Source organism: Lagopus leucura, unplaced genomic scaffold, assembly GCF_019238085.1.
Source record: "Lagopus leucura isolate 7727_CA_CO unplaced genomic scaffold, USGS_WTPT01 Super-Scaffold_100159, whole genome shotgun sequence".
NCBI classification, from domain to species: Eukaryota; Metazoa; Chordata; class Aves; order Galliformes; family Phasianidae; genus Lagopus; species Lagopus leucura.
Genome location: NW_024962335.1, coordinates 23,390,802 through 23,407,687, shown reverse-complemented (window position 1 = coordinate 23,407,687; position 16,886 = coordinate 23,390,802). Strand labels below are relative to the sequence as shown.

General features: G+C 40.0%; 1 protein-coding gene across 19 annotated transcripts in view; it reads right to left on the bottom strand.

Moving 5' to 3' along the window:
• CACNA1C (calcium voltage-gated channel subunit alpha1 C) overlaps positions 1-16,886 on the bottom strand; it is a 476,152-nt gene that overhangs the window by 166,743 nt on the left and 292,523 nt on the right. For all 19 annotated transcript variants that reach the window (XM_042889407.1, XM_042889395.1, XM_042889394.1 and 16 more), the window contains exons 6-7: positions 9,737-9,898; positions 7,302-7,498 (exon numbers count right to left, since the gene is read on the bottom strand). In XM_042889407.1, coding sequence (XP_042745341.1) covers positions 7,302-7,498; positions 9,737-9,898 — 359 coding nt within the window. The remainder of the gene's footprint in view (positions 1-7,301; positions 7,499-9,736; positions 9,899-16,886) is intronic.

Genomic DNA, 16,886 nt, shown 5'->3' with positions numbered 1-16,886 from the left:
GACTCCTTCCAGATATGCTTTAAAAAGTGGGGGTGTTCTGCAGTGATGAGCCCTCTGAGCGCCCAGATTTTACTTTTATAATTCTTGTTACTTTCCATCTTTAGGGAGATGTGCCAAACATTTTTAGGCCTCCAGTCTCAGTGCAGTTTTTTATGTTAGAAGACAAAAGTTCTAGAGGAAGCCACAAGAGCAGGTAAACCAGGTATGACAGCATGATCACACATATGAGGGTCTGCAAGTTCTGTGCAGGCATAAATCCCACGTAAATCAGTGAAGAAAGTCAATATTAGTGGGCAAATTCCCTGTATAGCCAAGAAGGATCTTATTATTCACTGTAAGACTGGGAAGAACTGGTTGTTTTATGTCTTGAAGACAAGATGCTGAAACAAAACCAAACTCACACATAAGAATTACAAATAGTCAGATCTCAAGCTGCCACTTATGTTCTGACCTTGGACATATTCTCCAGTCTTTTTCTTTCCTGGGGACAAAATAATAAACGAGTGAATATTTGTGAATCTGCCTGATGGATCTAGGTTCAAACTTAACATCTCTAAAGACAATTTTTTCAGCAGACATTGATCACCAGTTCTTGAAAAACTGCTAGTAGGGCCCAAGCAGTGCACCCACAAACAGGCACTCAAAATTCTAGGTTACATAGAAGTGTCCAGTAGCATAGCTCTTAATTTTATGGCTCTGGGATAAGAGATTAAAGACAAGGAAAGTCTCCGTGGTGATTAGACATCAGCAACTAGGAAAGAGTCCACAGTAGAACAAAACGAGAAAGAACAGATAAAGGGCAACAGAATGACAGGGCTCTTAAAGAAGTCCTTCCTACGCAGGAGCACTGGGCAGAGGACCTCCACTAACGCCACCCATAACCACCCCATGAAAATGCTTATTTTTCATAGAGAGCTTCTCTTCATATGGAGGAACAGGACTGAGAAGCCCAAAGTTGAGGCCTGAAGGGCTCATGAAATCCTCGTTTCACATAATTAGTATGCTTTTGCATAAAGCAAATGTTTAGCAGTAGGTTTTTGTGGCTAGTGGCAAACAGCAAGTCACTGCTGCTATGCTCAAGGCAGCAGTACAGACAACCATGACAGTTGCATATGCAGTTGTTCATGAGAAAAAGGAAAACAGATTCAAGTCAGCATTCATGCCAATTGAGCACGGACTGTACTTTTCCAGGGCATTAATACTGTGGCCCTTCAGTGCTCTGAACTGTAGGCCCTCTCCCCTTACCCATCACAGTTACAGCAGATGGAGAAGAAAAAAACTCTGCAATCCCAGAGATGGGCTGCTTATACTTGCGTGCTTATTCTTTGTTAATTTTTCACATCCATGCCAAACCCTGCCAAAAAGATGATTAAAAAAACCTCAACCCCACAACAATAAAAGCCCAGCACTTTCTTGGAGGGATGGGAGTGGATGGGGAATAAACACCATGGAAACATGTAGACACATATATTCTTAGATCATTCTCTTCTGTGGAAAGCCTTACTAAATGAAGCCTAAGCTCTACAAGAATAAAAGATTGCAAGGAAAAACACAGCTGGTGAAAATTGGGGGTTGCAACTGCATTTAACGTCTTCCACTTTGTGGCAGTAGCACTGTATTCCTCACATCTTCCTCATTGGATGCAACAGGCTGCAGAGGGATGAGAAAAGCTCAAAAGATGTTTCAATGCTGTCAGCAAAGTAAATTATATTTGTTGATCTGTTTGTTCCCTTTTTTAATTTCATGACAGGGATTGTAAGGTTGATTGTGAGCTCCAGTTTCAAGCTCCATTTAGTGATTCTTGGAAGTACTATTTCATAAATTCAGAGATGGAAGGCTCTTCCATGATAGTCTGTCTAACACACTGCATCTAATGTCCATGCTGTTCTTGGAGATGCAATGCTTCTAAACATTTTGACTGATTCACTCTCACTACTCTGTGGCGGCTCTACTGTGCTGTCTTTGATTACTGAAGTGTTTTCTTGCCCACGGGCTGGGGAAGTCTACCAAGGATTATTCAGTTAAATTTGAAGGGGTCAATCTGCTATGTGGCAGTTCAGGTTTCTCTTCCAGAGACAAGTTAGTGCCCTGGATCTGATCCAGAGCTGGCCTTAGGCCATTTATAATAATACAGTATTTAGTTTACAGTCAGAGCCTTCAGGTAAGCTATCCCTGGAGGCACTGAATGCTATTTTCAGAGATTCAGTGAAACCTTCTAATGCATTGTCCAAATGACATGGGACGAAGCCAGTATTCTAGAAACGATGGCAGGCTCAAGGTTGCTCATTATTAATAATCAAGTAGAGAAAGTAGAATTACTCCATCCTAGAATTCAAGCTGCAATGGCCAAGCTGTGTGCAGAACAACCCAGGGCGAGGTTCTCCATTACCCAGCAGTATGAACAGCTCAATGCAACAATATTCCTGTCTGTTTTGCACATCCTGCTTCATTTATGTATACAATCATGTAATTGCAAGGGAGTGGAGAGACCAGGCACTTAGGACTGAGGTGGCAGTGGACAGTTTTGCATGCAGAAAGCAGATTTCACATGAAGAGGAAAGCCTTTCTCAAGACATAGCATAGTCCAAGCTGTATTTAACTCAAAACTGAAGCTTCCCCTGAAGGACAGTAACAAACTGATCAAAAATAACTAAAAGAGAGTCCCATTAGGGGAGGTTAAAAGAACAGAATCTACTCAGATTGAAATAAATAAATAAATAAATAAATAAATAAATAAATAGATAAATAAATAAAGGGAACCCAACAAATGCCTACAAATTCCTAAATAGGCTGTTAAAAACTGCACAGGGATTAATTTCCCTTCTTAGTCAACAAGACAATAAGGAATAAGGGACTGCAGCAGAGGCTGATTACTAAATACCAAATGACTCTGTGTGTAACATTTGGATTTGCATCTGCTGCTGAAAGTTCCCAAGATTGAGCGGTCTTCAAAAATGGATGCTGGTGTCTTCACAAGCAAGCACGCAGCCAAGGATGGCTGATCACACATTAAGAAGGGTCTTGAAAATAATTTCTCCAATACATAGGAAAAATTATGCGTAGAAGTAACTGTGAAGCTCAAATAATTCTGTGATCTGACTGTGCATAAGACAAAGCCACCTAGCAGTTATAGTGGAACAAAGAAAACCTGGGAAGGTTGTGGCAGTGTATGAGATAAAATCCTACAAGTACTTAGCTCTCTCCTCAACAAAGATCATTCTTTCAGGATAAAGCAAACAAGTTTGCTTTGCAAAGATTTGCATCCTATACAACGTACTCGTTTTATATAAAAAATTGTCTCCATGTAAGCAATTATCTACCTGACACCACAGCAGTGTCCAACTGTTTTTCCCTAACATTTTTCTTTCACATTTCAAAAGAAGTCAATCTATTCACACCTCTTATCTGCTGAATGAGAGAGGAGATTGGAAAATGTATTGATCTCATTGATGTCAAGTCCTTCTAGGGAATACAAGTTCATTGCTTTCCTGTCTCTGATTATCTCTTTGTGAGTTTTTGAATCAGGTTGGGAAATATTACTCCATGAGAGAGGAGACAGGCTTCACTACAAATGTGAAAGTTGAAGGAGACATGAAGGAAAGCATGAAGAAGGAAACAAGAAACTGAAGGTAAAAACTGAAGAGCTACTTCAGTGGAGTAAGAGTCCAGGGCAGCAAGTCATACAGCTTTCTAGTTTTTAAACATGCAAGTTTAACCTTGAAAAGTGTGGTATAAGACAAACATGAGTTTCATGACATTAATAGTTTTATTTTCCAGGGCAACATGCTGAAACATGCTAAGCTCCCATCACTCAAACCAATGAAATTGCTTCACTGACAAAACATTTCCAGCTAAGTAAGTCAGGCCAGAGCCTTATCTGTTCTGCTGAGTTTCAGGTCAAGGTATAAATTTCAGGTATAATTAAGGAGAGAGCAAAGAAAGCACCTTACATCAACACGTATGTCCTTGGAAGACCAGCACAACAGACAGAAAGGCCCTGGACAGCCATCTATCTATCTAGTCTTCATGTACATATGACTGCAAGTGGAACATCTACACAGTATAATGAAGATTTAACAAAGTAGAAGGTGAGAATTTGACCTTCTGAAATTAATTGGAAATTGGCCATTCAACTCAGCAGGATCAGAACCAGAACTTGGTATCTCCACTGAATTTCTGAGGAGCTAAAAACCTAACAGTCAGCTCAAACTTTCAATGTTTAACACTTTTAAAAATAATCCATTAGCTTACATCATTAGGTTTAAGGAATGACTTCTGAAAAGCCTCAGCTATTAACTTCAGACACAAAATTGTCTGAATTGCAGACAATCCTTTCTTATTCCGAATTTCTCTCTCAGAATGCAGATGGAGAGTGGAGATGCTAAGTCTGTATTTCTTATTTTCATTAAGTGTATCTCCTAATAAAGCAAGTTTAATTTCTATGACCTCACTGTAGATACAAGGGATCTTTCAAAAATATTATCAGCTTGAGAAGAGAACAGCCTATCTCTGCCCTCTTGAGAGGCAGCCTCCAGTGGGTCATAAACCCCAAATCCACTTGGCAGAAAAATGCAAGGGTTTGGAAGTGGAGTTATGTATGAGTCAGGTTTCACTAAGGAAATGATGACTTGCACATAGTTTAAGAATGCATATTTACATCCTGTACTACTAACTACTTCTTTTTATTCACTCTCAAATTGAAATTTTGCACCTCTTCTATTCTTTACCATCTAGAAGTACTATTTCTATTTATCTGGATAGCTTAAGCTGGAATTCCCTTTGCATGGACTATATACCCTCCTGTATAAAACACATCAGAAATAGTTTGAAACATCCACACATGGAATTGCAGTGTGAATGCATAGATATAGTTTCTACATATGAATATTAAACCCACAGTACTTCTCACAAGTGTGCCCTGTATTAACTTTCCAATTAACATTTGCCCCCATTTCCTCTTTGCTGAAAGAAATGCTCATCACATCTCAGATATCTACTCCATTGTACAGCAAATACTGGTCAGTGATGACTTCCATCTACTTCTATCATTATAAAGCAAAGAGGCAAAACCTGACATGGGACAGCAGTGCTCTTAGGATTGGTTACATCAGCTGAAGTGAGTGCGTCTGTCATTTCAGGTGCTCAGGTGTTTACTCAAACTTGGTACTTCACAGCCTTGAAGCATAGATGATATGGTGTTGGGTTTTTTGTTTGTTTGTTTGTTTGTTGTATTATAATTTTCTACATTTACTAATTTTTCTAAATTTACTCCTCCTTGGTTACCAAAATTATGACTGAAGTGCTAAGTCTATTTTGTAGTGTTCTCTAGGAATAACTATGAACTGAAGATAGAAAATATTACTTTTGTTTCTAAAGCAAGTGTTCTGTCAAAGCCATAGCCTAAAAGTCTAACTATGCAGATGCCCCTAAATATAATGATAATCAGTCTATATTAATGTCAGTTCTCAGTTTGCCATACTGTCTCATAAGGAAAAATAACTCAGTAATTTGGTGAAAAAGCTGGCTGAATGTCAGACAAAAGCCAACAGCTATTATTCAGGTTGTTGCAGGGACACCATAAAAAAGTCAAGCCATCTGCAGCAGTGATGGTGGAAAACATTTAGCAATGAGTATATGCTTCTGATATTAGATAACTGATAACCGAGTTCTGAATGATTCACATCCAGTCATACAAATGACACATAGAATCAAAACTGTGGGGATTGGCAAGATCTTTTGCAAAACGTGTCTTCAAAGAAAATTATGATAACTTGTTGTCAGCTTTTGCAATACTAAATGGCATGCACTGCCAAAGCTATTTCTGTGTTTATTTCTGATATCTTTTACTCTCTATTTCCCCTGAACTTCACATAAATCCTCTCAATTACACAAAGACAGATGGTGCTAGGATATTGGTGGAACGTGAACTTAATGTGATAAAAAGACAGGTATATTATATAAAAGCTATAGTTGAGCAGTAGAATAGTTTTGCCCAGTTCCTTCTGTTCTTCTTTATTATTTTATTAATTCATATTCTCTCTTCAAGTGAAGCCAATCTCTGTGTTCTGTGATTTGGACTCTCCTTGTGGTTTGATCTCTGCCCTTTATCTCAGGCATTAGAAGGAAGCTAGAGTCACAGTTCTAATCTAAATTTAAGAGGATAAGAGGACAACTGTTAGCCGTTCCACACAAAGAATATCTATTGCAGATAAGCCAAATCTTCAAAGTAAAATCTTGTAAACCCTAAACCAATGCTGGGTAGAATACAGCTTCAGGCTCTTGTTTAAGGGAGAAGCTAATGTTGATTAACGGTGCAAGCCTGCTTCAGTCAGGCTTCAGTCCAGATTACCCTTTCATGTGTTTTGGGTCTTCTCAGGTTAAATTCCATCATGCACTGGAATTCCTACCATCTTGGAGAACCAAGTGTCATAACGTTCCAGCTGTCAAAAAATAGCCTAGGTTAGCCTTGTGCAGTCAGGAGTGAACTGTGTGTGAATTAAATGCCTGGAGCAGAAAGTATCTGTGCAAAAGTTGACTGCGAGAGCTGAATCTAATCGTGTTTATATCTGGTTTACAAATGCAGGCCAAATCTGATTTTAACTCCTGTAGCCTAATTGTGTTTCCACTGAATCCTCCAACATGTTAGGAATTACAAGGCAGAAACTAAAGGCATTGAAAGTTTCAGAGTTAAGGTAAAGGGAAAGATGAGATTTCATTTAAAATTCTACATTTAGATTAAAGATTATGATTTTGTTTGTTTGTTAAATATATAACCAAGATTTACACAAGTATCAAAGTTAGGAGAGAATAAAGAATTAGTATTAGGATAAAAGTTATAATCAGGAGTCATGCTGGCATGAAGAAGGGTTTGTGAGACCTATGAGCAGATCAGCATAGTGCCTTTGTTGCATTAATGCCATGGATATAACATCTAGTTCTATATAACAAATCTGGAGATGCATGAGATAGTAAGCCCACAAAAAGGGCCATTATATGACATTCTAGTCAACAAAGGTACACTGCAAATCTTCAGAGCAATAAGCCACAAGCCAGCTAGTAAGCCTTGTGCCATCTTTCAACATTATAACATCAGTTTAAAATCAGTATTTACATTTGATTTAACTGTATCATCTAAACCCTCACATTTCATCCATATTCTGAGTTAACTAAAGCTCCATACTAGCAACCAAGCCTTCACTATTAAGAACAAGCATAAAAAACAAAGCTCAAGCTAATGGCCAATGTTTCAAAAACGTGGAGAGCCTGGGCAGGCCTTTCAGTTCTCATTTTCGGATACGTACCCAGTAGAGTACATCTGTCCATCCCTCCATTGTGATGCACTGAAACACTGTCAGCATGGCAAAAGCAAAATTGTCAAAGTTTGTAATGCCGTGCTTGGGTCCCTCCCAGCCTGCCTTGCACTCGGTTCCATTCTGGCACTGCCGCCCATGTGCAGACTGGGGTGCACAGGGAGATGGGTCATCTTCTGCAGGTGTATCTTAAGGAGAGGAGGGAGAGAACAGAGATGAAGAGAATTAATTGCTGTTTGACGTAGTGATAAGCAAGTGAAGGCTAGCTGATTTTAACAAGTATATTTTGCAATGAATTTGATAGACTTCTCTTAAAATGCACGAGAAACTATTATTTTCAAAGGGCTTTTTTGTTGTGCTTCTCTTTCTTTTCTTAAGAAAAAAGAAAAAGAAAAAAAATGGCTAAGCTGTCAAATTTTACAGTCAAAACTAAAATACACTTTTAAAAATTGCTGTTGTTGTTATTATTATTATTAAACACTTCTCCTCCTAGGAGAAAGAAATAACACCTTTCAGTATGAGACGAAACATTACTTCAAGTCTTTAGGCTGCAAGTTACAACCAGTGCTTTCATCTGGCAGTCACTTGGCCATAGGGTTAACCTTGGAAGGGACCTGCATCAGTTACTGTCACCTTCTTGAAGGAGGCTGAAACCCTGCAGCAGACAGGCTTCAGTGCTCTGGAGATAGGACAGTATGCGTCTGGGAAATACTAAATTATAGCAGCAAGTCTCTGGAGCTCTGCTCTTTCAGAGTTTAGAAGCTATGTGGCATTTTATCAATAGCTCAGTAGAAGAAGCTCTGTAAGACTCTAATGCTTGATTATCCATCCTTTATTCTGTACAAGTGTTTCCAAAGATCTGAGCACCCTTACATTACGTTTGTCTAAATGCTTGACTTTATGAAAAACATTACAGAACAAAGACTCTTATAGGCACAAAAAACTCCTGAAATAGAGTAATACACAGATTTCAGAGCCTTGTGCTGTATCTGTAACAGATGCAGGTATCTATGTTCAGGGGAGCAGGCAATTACATTTGTTTCTTATTCTGTATGGCAAAGGTCCAAATTAAAGTGTCCACTACTGTACTCAGAAGTGATTGACAGTTCTTCTTGGAGCTTTAACATACTGGCCAAAAATGGAGTGCTCAAGATGAAAATAAATGAAATTATCATAGAATCATAAAGGTTGGAAAAGACTTCTAAGGTCATCTAGTCCAACTGTCAAACTGCCACCAATGTTGCCTGCTAAACCATTTTCCTAAATACTACTTCTACCCTTTCTTTAAACACCTCCAGGTATGCTAACTCCCCCACCTCGTTGGGCATCCTGTTCTAATGCCTCACTGCTCTTTCAGAGAATAAGCTTTTCCTAATATCTAACCTGAACCTTCCTTGGCACAACTAGAGGCCATTCCCTCTCATCCTATTGCTATCACCTGAGATAAGCAGCAAACCCCCACCTTATCACAACCTCCTTTCATGGAGTCATAGAGGGCAACAAGGACTCCCCTGAGCCTCTTCTCCAAACTAAACGATCTCAGTTCCCTCAGCTCTTACTCATAAGACTTATGCTCCAGACACCTCACAGCTTCGCTGCTGTTCTCTGGAAATACGTTAGGGTCTCAATGTCTTTCTTGTAGTGAGGGGCCTGAAACTGAACACAGTACTCAAGATGTAGCCTTAGCAGAGCTAAGTACAGGGAGATGGTCACCTCCCTGCTCCTGCTGGCTGCGCTATTTCTGATACAGGCCAGGATGCCATTGGCCTTTGCCATCTGGGCACACTGCTGGCTCATGTTCAGCCAAGCATTGACCAACACCCCAGATCTTTGTCCTGCAGGCAGCTTTCCAGTCAGTCTTCCCCAAGCCTGAAGCATTGCATAGCATTGTCGTGACTGAAGTGCAAGATCCAGCACTTGTTCTCATTGAACTTCATCCTATTTGCCTCAGCCCAGCAATCCAGCCTGTCCAGATCCCTCTGTAGGGCCTTCCTACCTTCTGACAGATCAACACTTTCTCCCAGCTTGATGTAATCAGCAAAATTCTTGGCTGTGCACTCAATCCCCTCACCCAGATTATCAGTAAAGATTAAAATTAAATTAAATTAGGGATAGTGACTGATGTATTCAACCAATGGAGGGGCTGCTCTTGTGAAAAAGGATGTTTTTGTTCATCCCAGAGATTTCATTTTTCTGCAACAGTAGACTTGCAGCACCAAAACACTCTTTCTCCTGCTCTTTGAACTTCAGGATCCTAATAAGTGGTTGCTCAGTATTTGGCTGTTATTTTCAGCAGCACACACGGACTGTCATATGGCTGCATGAAACTTCCCTCCTGTCAGAATGTGAACACACTGGTAGAAATCTTCACGTAAGAGACAGAAAACAAAGGAACAGGGCTACATGCCAACAAACATTCCTCTTACCTATCAGCCCCCCTTGCACATGGTAGCAGGTCTTATGCATCTTTCCCATGAATAATTCCAGTCCAATGATGGCATAGATAATGATGACAAACAGCACCAGCAGGGCAATATGCAGCAAAGGGACCATGGCCTTGATAATTGAATTTAAAACCACCTGGAGACCTGCAGAGAGAGCAGAAGGAAGCACTTATGAGGAATAGAACAAAATTTACAGAAAGCACCTATGAAAGGCTATAAATTGAACAATAATGTCATTTTTAATTCTTACCCCCTCACCTGAACTAATTACCTTGATAATATAAGCATCTTCCCTCCAGAAGATTCCAAGCATCTCAGCAGCTTACCACTAAAGGCTGAAGTAAGACAGGTATTGCCTGTCACTGAAATGCCATCACTCTGGAGAGGAATACATTAAGTGTTCTGGCTATTCTTGAAAGTCAGGCCTAGGGTGTTTCCAAGATGGTATTTAGGAGTTAAAATTTGGGACGATTGAAGAACATTCAGAACTGAAGCAAGACAAGTGCAGTGAGATATACAAGAGGTTGAATGATGGGGTGCCACAGAGCCACACCACAGAGAGACATGGGGAGACAGCAAACTGAGTTTGTGTCCGTGCTGCAATTCTGAGTTCTTTCAAAGGTGAGCCTGATACAAGCTGCACACTTGTGTTCTTCTCTGTCTCCTTTCGTACAACCAGGCAGCCTCTGAAGTGTTTACTAAGAATTCAGAATTGCAAGGTCTTAAAGTTATCATCACTGGTGGCAGTGATGGCAACCACTGTCACTGGGAAGCTATGAATCTCGGAAATATTGAGAGACCTCTAGAACTCAATAGTCTACAAATAGCCAAATCAGAGCTCATGATTTTGCAATGACTGAGAGCCAGAAGCCATTAGTGTCTCCTGCAAATGCTGTCATCTCCTCAGAGAAGTTGGTATTAGCTGTGATTTTTGAAAAATATGATTCATGAGTTGGAAATGTCTGTGATACATCTGCCAAGAGAGTATGTGATAACAATTAACTTTGAAAATTTATCATCTAAGAACTTGGGTTCTCATTTTTATTACTTTTTCTTTCTTTCTTCCTTTCTTTCTTTCTTCCCTTCTTTCTTTCTTTTCTTTCTGTTTTCTTTTTCTTTTTTTTTTTTTCTTCAAATTTTAATACTTTCACTCAGAGGCAATCCACTCATCAATTCACAGCTAAGGCCTTGTGTTTGCTCCCCAGCTATGAGATGGGATGCAATAGATGCAATCAAGGGTGGCATCAGCTGCCAGGCTAGCGAGATCGCTCACTGCTCACAATCTAAAGTTGACCACTAGCTTCTTCCAGTCAGAACAGTTCTTCAGGTATTTGCAGTCAGTTCACTTCCCCATCAATGGCTCATGCTAGCATCCAAAGGAGGCAAAATTCTATATATGAAATATGCCAGATTTCTTAAGGAGATCCTTACAGGAAAGGAAATACTGTCAGGTTCAAAAATAATCCTGGACAAGAATGGGATGCTCTGGTTGCTCAGTTTGCTCAGTTACCTTGAGGTACTTATTTGGATAGTTAATCTCAGTGGGAAAATAGCACTGTGATTACATGAGGCAATCAACTTGTTCTCTTAACTGCTTGCCTCATTCAGCCTATTAATTCTAAGTATGTACACAAAGTAAATTACAGTCCACATTCAATGTCCCTCCAGTACTTTATACCAGTAGAGAATCTGGTGTTCACTAGAAAATTAAAACAATGTCCTACTTTCCTCTAGACAATGGAAACAAGTACAAGGAAGTTAAAAGACTACATATGGTTATGAACCTTAAAAAAAACCATGAGGTAAAAAAAGACATGAGGTATTGAATACTGTCAGTATGAATTGAGGTATTTGCTGTGCAGTACATTGTTCAGATAGGATGTTTTCAAATCCAGATAATTCCAGTAATTAGCAGACTTACATATGTTACCATGAAAGTAGGTTCTTAAGTTTAAAACCAGTATCTCTGTAGCAGCTTTAGAAATCATAGAATGTGTTCTGAGACATATCAAATGCTACCCATAGAAGGATAAGGGACCATGCTCTATCCGCACTTGTCAAGCTTATGGCTGCAATGCAGTAGCTGTCATTAAGTTACATAATAATTCTCTGCCACTTGCAACATGAATAGCTGTTGCAGAAGTGGCATGGGGAATGGGGCCTGGACAACCAGAGAGAACAGGGAGATGAAGGAATAAGAAAGCACCAGGGAAGATCTTTAGATAGGCAGAACAAACAGAGACACTTTCTTTTTATAAAAAAAAACAAAAAACAAAAAACAAGTCAAAACTGTGTTCTGAAATTCAAGAGCCACAGATCAGTGTCTGAACTGGACCACAGATCTAAGGTGGATCAGATGCATTTCTGATCAAGATAGATCAAGGTGAATCATCTTGCATGCAGTCAAAAAACCTTTTCTAAGCAATGGTGAGAACTGCCACACATGTTTACACGCCCCTTCACTTCCTGCGCAGGGGAAGAAAAGACAGCTGGACTTAAAATGAAGTGAGTTCTCTGTCTCAGCTGACACATGTTCTAGGCCTTTGCACACCATGACACAGATAGCATCCAATATGGGTGCTCACGGCAATGCAAACCCCATTGCCTGATGCTCTCAGTAGTACACCGTAATACACCTTTTGCACTTTCTCCCTTACAGACCTAAAGCTGGCATTCATAGCAATGAGCTGTGCAGCTTGTAATTAAATCAGAATGGTGAACTGTTCAGACTCAAAATCTGGCCTTTGGATTCCATGTAGGTGATGTGAACAACCACCTTTTGGGTGGAGAGCTGCATTTTCACACTGCCTCACAAAGGTTGGCAGTGCTATTGCCAGCCAACTATAAACACATAGTTCCGAATTTATATCCTGGCAAGTAAATATAGAAAGAAATGTTTTTCAAATATCTGGCATTCTGCATTTACTTATTCATTTGTGGAAGCTCTCTGCATGTGCTAGACACTTTCCAGACATTGGAGAAGGCACAACATCTGCCCTGGGGAGCTTGCTCTGGGCTGGACAAAGAGATAACTGAGCAGAGGTTAGCAAAAGCACCACAAAAGGGATTGTTTGCCGTTTTTCAGCCCCTGCTTTTCTTCTGTTAATAATTGAAGATCTTAAACAGCTCTCAGTATTTATTTTAAAAGCATTACAGTTTACCTTTAAAAAACCCTCTTGGCTGTGTTCTGCTGGCTGACATTGACTCTATAAATGTTTTAGTAAGCCAAACATGTTAATTTCATTCCCTGGGCTCACAGAATTTAGCATTTATTTACCCTGATAAAACATTTTAAATATTTACTACATAGGAACAACACTGTTTTTTTATTCTGGGTCAAGCCCTTTTCAGGCCCTGGAGGACTGAGTCAACCCAAAGGTTTAGGGCACGGCTGGGGAGTAGGGAGGATGGGGAAGAGAGAAGGAAAAGACCTTGTACCCTTAACACAGCTCCTCCAAAGCTATGGGATATACACTGCTAGGGATGATGTAGGTGTTGCAGAGCCATTGTATGGTGCTGTATTTTTCTCATAGGAAGACATTCATGTGAGGGGCTGGTTGCTGTCTTTTCAATTCAGGCAATTATTGAAGAATGTACTTATCTGTAAGCATGAAGAATCTGCACCGAAAGCAATGGGATTACTTACACATCCCATTGTGTACTTACAAGGTTCTTTGGATTTCGACCAATGCTCAGCAAGATGGCACAAAAAAGAGCACTGGACCCAGCTGCTAAAAGGTACTTAGCATTGTTGCTTGGTGGAACGCATCCAGGGAAACTAATGGTAGGCTGCTCTCAGAAAAAACATTTGGGCCTTTCCAAGCACAACTACATCTCTCATTTCCACATGCCTTTCATTTTGAATCAAATTTGGTGTGCTGGAGAGAGTGGTTTCTTCTTCTAGTCATATAAGCTCTCCAGATCTTTAGGGAAAGCATATCCTGAGTTTGTTCCTTCTTTTGCTTCGTGGGGTTATATTTTGTCAACACCATCATATTGCCTGAATCACGAGATAAGCAGGCACAGTCTCATATAAATGACCTTTTGGAATGAGCGGGAATAAAAGGGGGAGGAGGGCTTTCAACCTCATCCATCCTTTCCACTCCTCCTGACAGACACACAGATTTTTGTGCTTAAGCCAGTGCCAAAGGCGTGGGAGGTAATTATGTTTCTGCTAATTTAGTTCAAAAGAAAACTACTACTTTCTGCAAGTAAGGAGGAAGCAGGGAAGGATCTGTGACTCAGCAGAGTGCCTGAGTCAGATCACTTCTGAGAACCACTCTGAGCAGTAAAGTGGCTGCACTGTCCCCAGCCATGAGCTCAGCTTATCCAAGTGTTGGGCGGTATGCTAAGAGATGGCCAGCACAGTTATCTCCATTTCCACAGCATAAGCTGTGTAACCAGAAACATTCCCCAAAGTGGATGATTATCTTGTAATAACCATAAGCATTGGCTAAGAAAATTGAAAAAAACATTAAATATTCATAAATATGAAATGTTTTGTACCAGTTTTGAAGGAAGCCTGGAAAATAACAGACATTTTAGCACAAAACAGTGCACGGTCATGGCAAGATATCCAAGGTAATTACATCTGAAACCATTTATGAGGGAAAACATTAAGACTTTCTTCACCAGTGTTGCAAAGGGAACTCAGATGGCGTGGTTCAGTTAAGGACTGATGTAAAGTAACAGTTCAAGGAGATATCCTTTCTTGTCTTGCTGGAGTCTCGAAATATTACAGGTAGATTCCTGGATAAGGCAAATTCTGTGGGTGTAGTGTAGTGTTGGGGCTGCAGATATTGTTTCTGTTTCAAGAATAATAGAGAAAGTCTTGGAATAGCAGGGAAAGTCATGACACAAGACAGGAAATCAGATGAAGTATTAGTAGCAAAGAAAAGCTAGGAAAGAGTGACCGTTTTGGAGTAGGTAATGCGATTTAAACATATATGAATATGTAACTCAAAACCAAGTGCTAGAATGAATAGAAAAAGAAAGTTTTGGCATCTACTCCTAGTGTTCTCATTCCTCTGTTTTCAAACTATGTTTTCATTGACTTTTCAAGCTGAAATCCACACACACAAAATAAATACATATATAAATGCATAAAAATTCATACAAATGAGTATGTGTGCAAACACAACTGTTTCATATTTGTGAAGTCTTGCAATACTACCCCTGCCTCATCCTTCAGGGCAAGAAGAAAAATGAAACCACAACAAAACCCATCTCTTCTTTCTGGATCATTCTGTCATGGGAAATAACTCATCTTGAGGGCTGCCTGCTAGCCAAAATGACCTAAATTAGCCAAGCAACACAGCATACCCTCAGCATGGTAGCCCATGAAGCACCAGCTTTTGGCTCTCTGAGGAAGATGATGGGATAAATGTACGCCCTGCCTCAGGCTTTATGCTCCTCTGCTGAAGAAACTTCTGCTTCCACTCATAGAAGCATTCCTCTTCCCTCCTGGAGGGTACAGGGTGTGGCTTTAACATTTTTAATAGCTTTTTGTTCAAAGCGTGTCAGCGTTCGTATTGTTATAAAGTTGCTTACTGACCAAAAGATCTCGCTCACCTTCCAATCTCAACATATTAGGCAGCTCCTACAAGTTCAGTTTTAATCTCTAGATGTTTGTTTCTCGCTCAGTGGAAAGATCTACAGACTTTCAAGGTGAAAAAAAAAAAAAAAAAAAAAGTTAAAAAAAAAAAGTGTAGCGTCACTTCCATGCAGTTGCTGTGTATATAGAAGCAGCACAGGGAGAAAATTAGCAACTGTCTGCTAACTGAAAACTGCACATCGCAAAAGAAAGACCGTGTTGGTTCAAACCACAAATGAAGTGCTGTGAGTTAAATCTGAAACTACCTTAAACCAGGATCACAGTGCACTGTAAAGCAGTCTTTTAGCAAGAGAGGAGAGTTTAGATATTCACTGCCATGAGGAAATTCCCAAAGACAGGCTGAAAGTAAGGCAGGTGAAGAATCACAGAACGGCTTGGCTTGGAAGGGGCGTCAAAGATCAACTAGTTCCAATCCCCTTGCTGTGCGCAGGGCTGCTGGCCACTAAATCAGGCACCAGATCAGGCTGCCCAGAGGCCCATCCAAGCTGGCACTGAACACTTCCAGGGCACTTCCCAGGCCAGCAAAGATCAGCTGTAACCTTTCATCAGGAATTATCACTGACATTCTGCTGACTGGATGATGATCGCACATTCTCTGAGAACAGTGTTCCTGTGCTCATTTTAAAGATTTTGTTTTTACTTAATCCCGGGGGGAGAAAAAAAATGAGATATTTTATCTAGCCCTCTCTCTGCGTAGCCATGCAAAATCAAAGACAGTCTAGAGAGAAGACTGCACTAATTCTGAATAAAATGATCCACTGCATCTCCACTTTTTAAACTCCTTTTTCCTCAAGCATAGCTGTGATGAAGAACCACCTTTCAGGCTCCAGAAGAGGAGTAAACTCTGGTCCCATCCTGTACCAAAGGAGTCAGTGGGAAAACTTGTAAGAATGTGTTGAAAAGCTGTACAAGTCTTGTCTATTGTACATACAAAATAGCAAAAAATAGCTAAGAAACCTCTGATCTGAAATAATTCTGGAAAAAATTTTGCTTCAGAGTGCCAAATGTTGCTTGTACTCAGCTCTGCACAAAGACATTATTGACATTACACACATCATTGTGTCCTAAGGATATAATTTTTTTTTTTTTGAAACAAGAAATTATGGACACCTGTAACTGTTAAAGTATCATGGTAACAGAAATGGGCTCAGAGCACTTGGTCTGAACTGTACATGCAGCAATATTTAACTGGAGAACTAATGATTCCAGATGACAAATACCTCTCCAAAGCTGCCAAAATCTCATGGTCATGAATAGCGTTGCTTTTACTTGCTGGTTTACCAGGTAAGGCGACTTATCACTTGCAATCAGGTTTATAAAAGGTAAAAGCAACAAGGCAACAAAAGCTAACAGCTTTTGATGACAAAAATAGATCTTCCTGGGATACTATGAAAACTAAGAGCTCCAAGCGTATCATGGAATACCATGAGCTGCACTTCTATCTTCTCATGAAAGAAAAAGAGCAACAAGACATTGGATAAACCCTTACATTTTCTCTTTCGTTGGTTTTCTATGTAG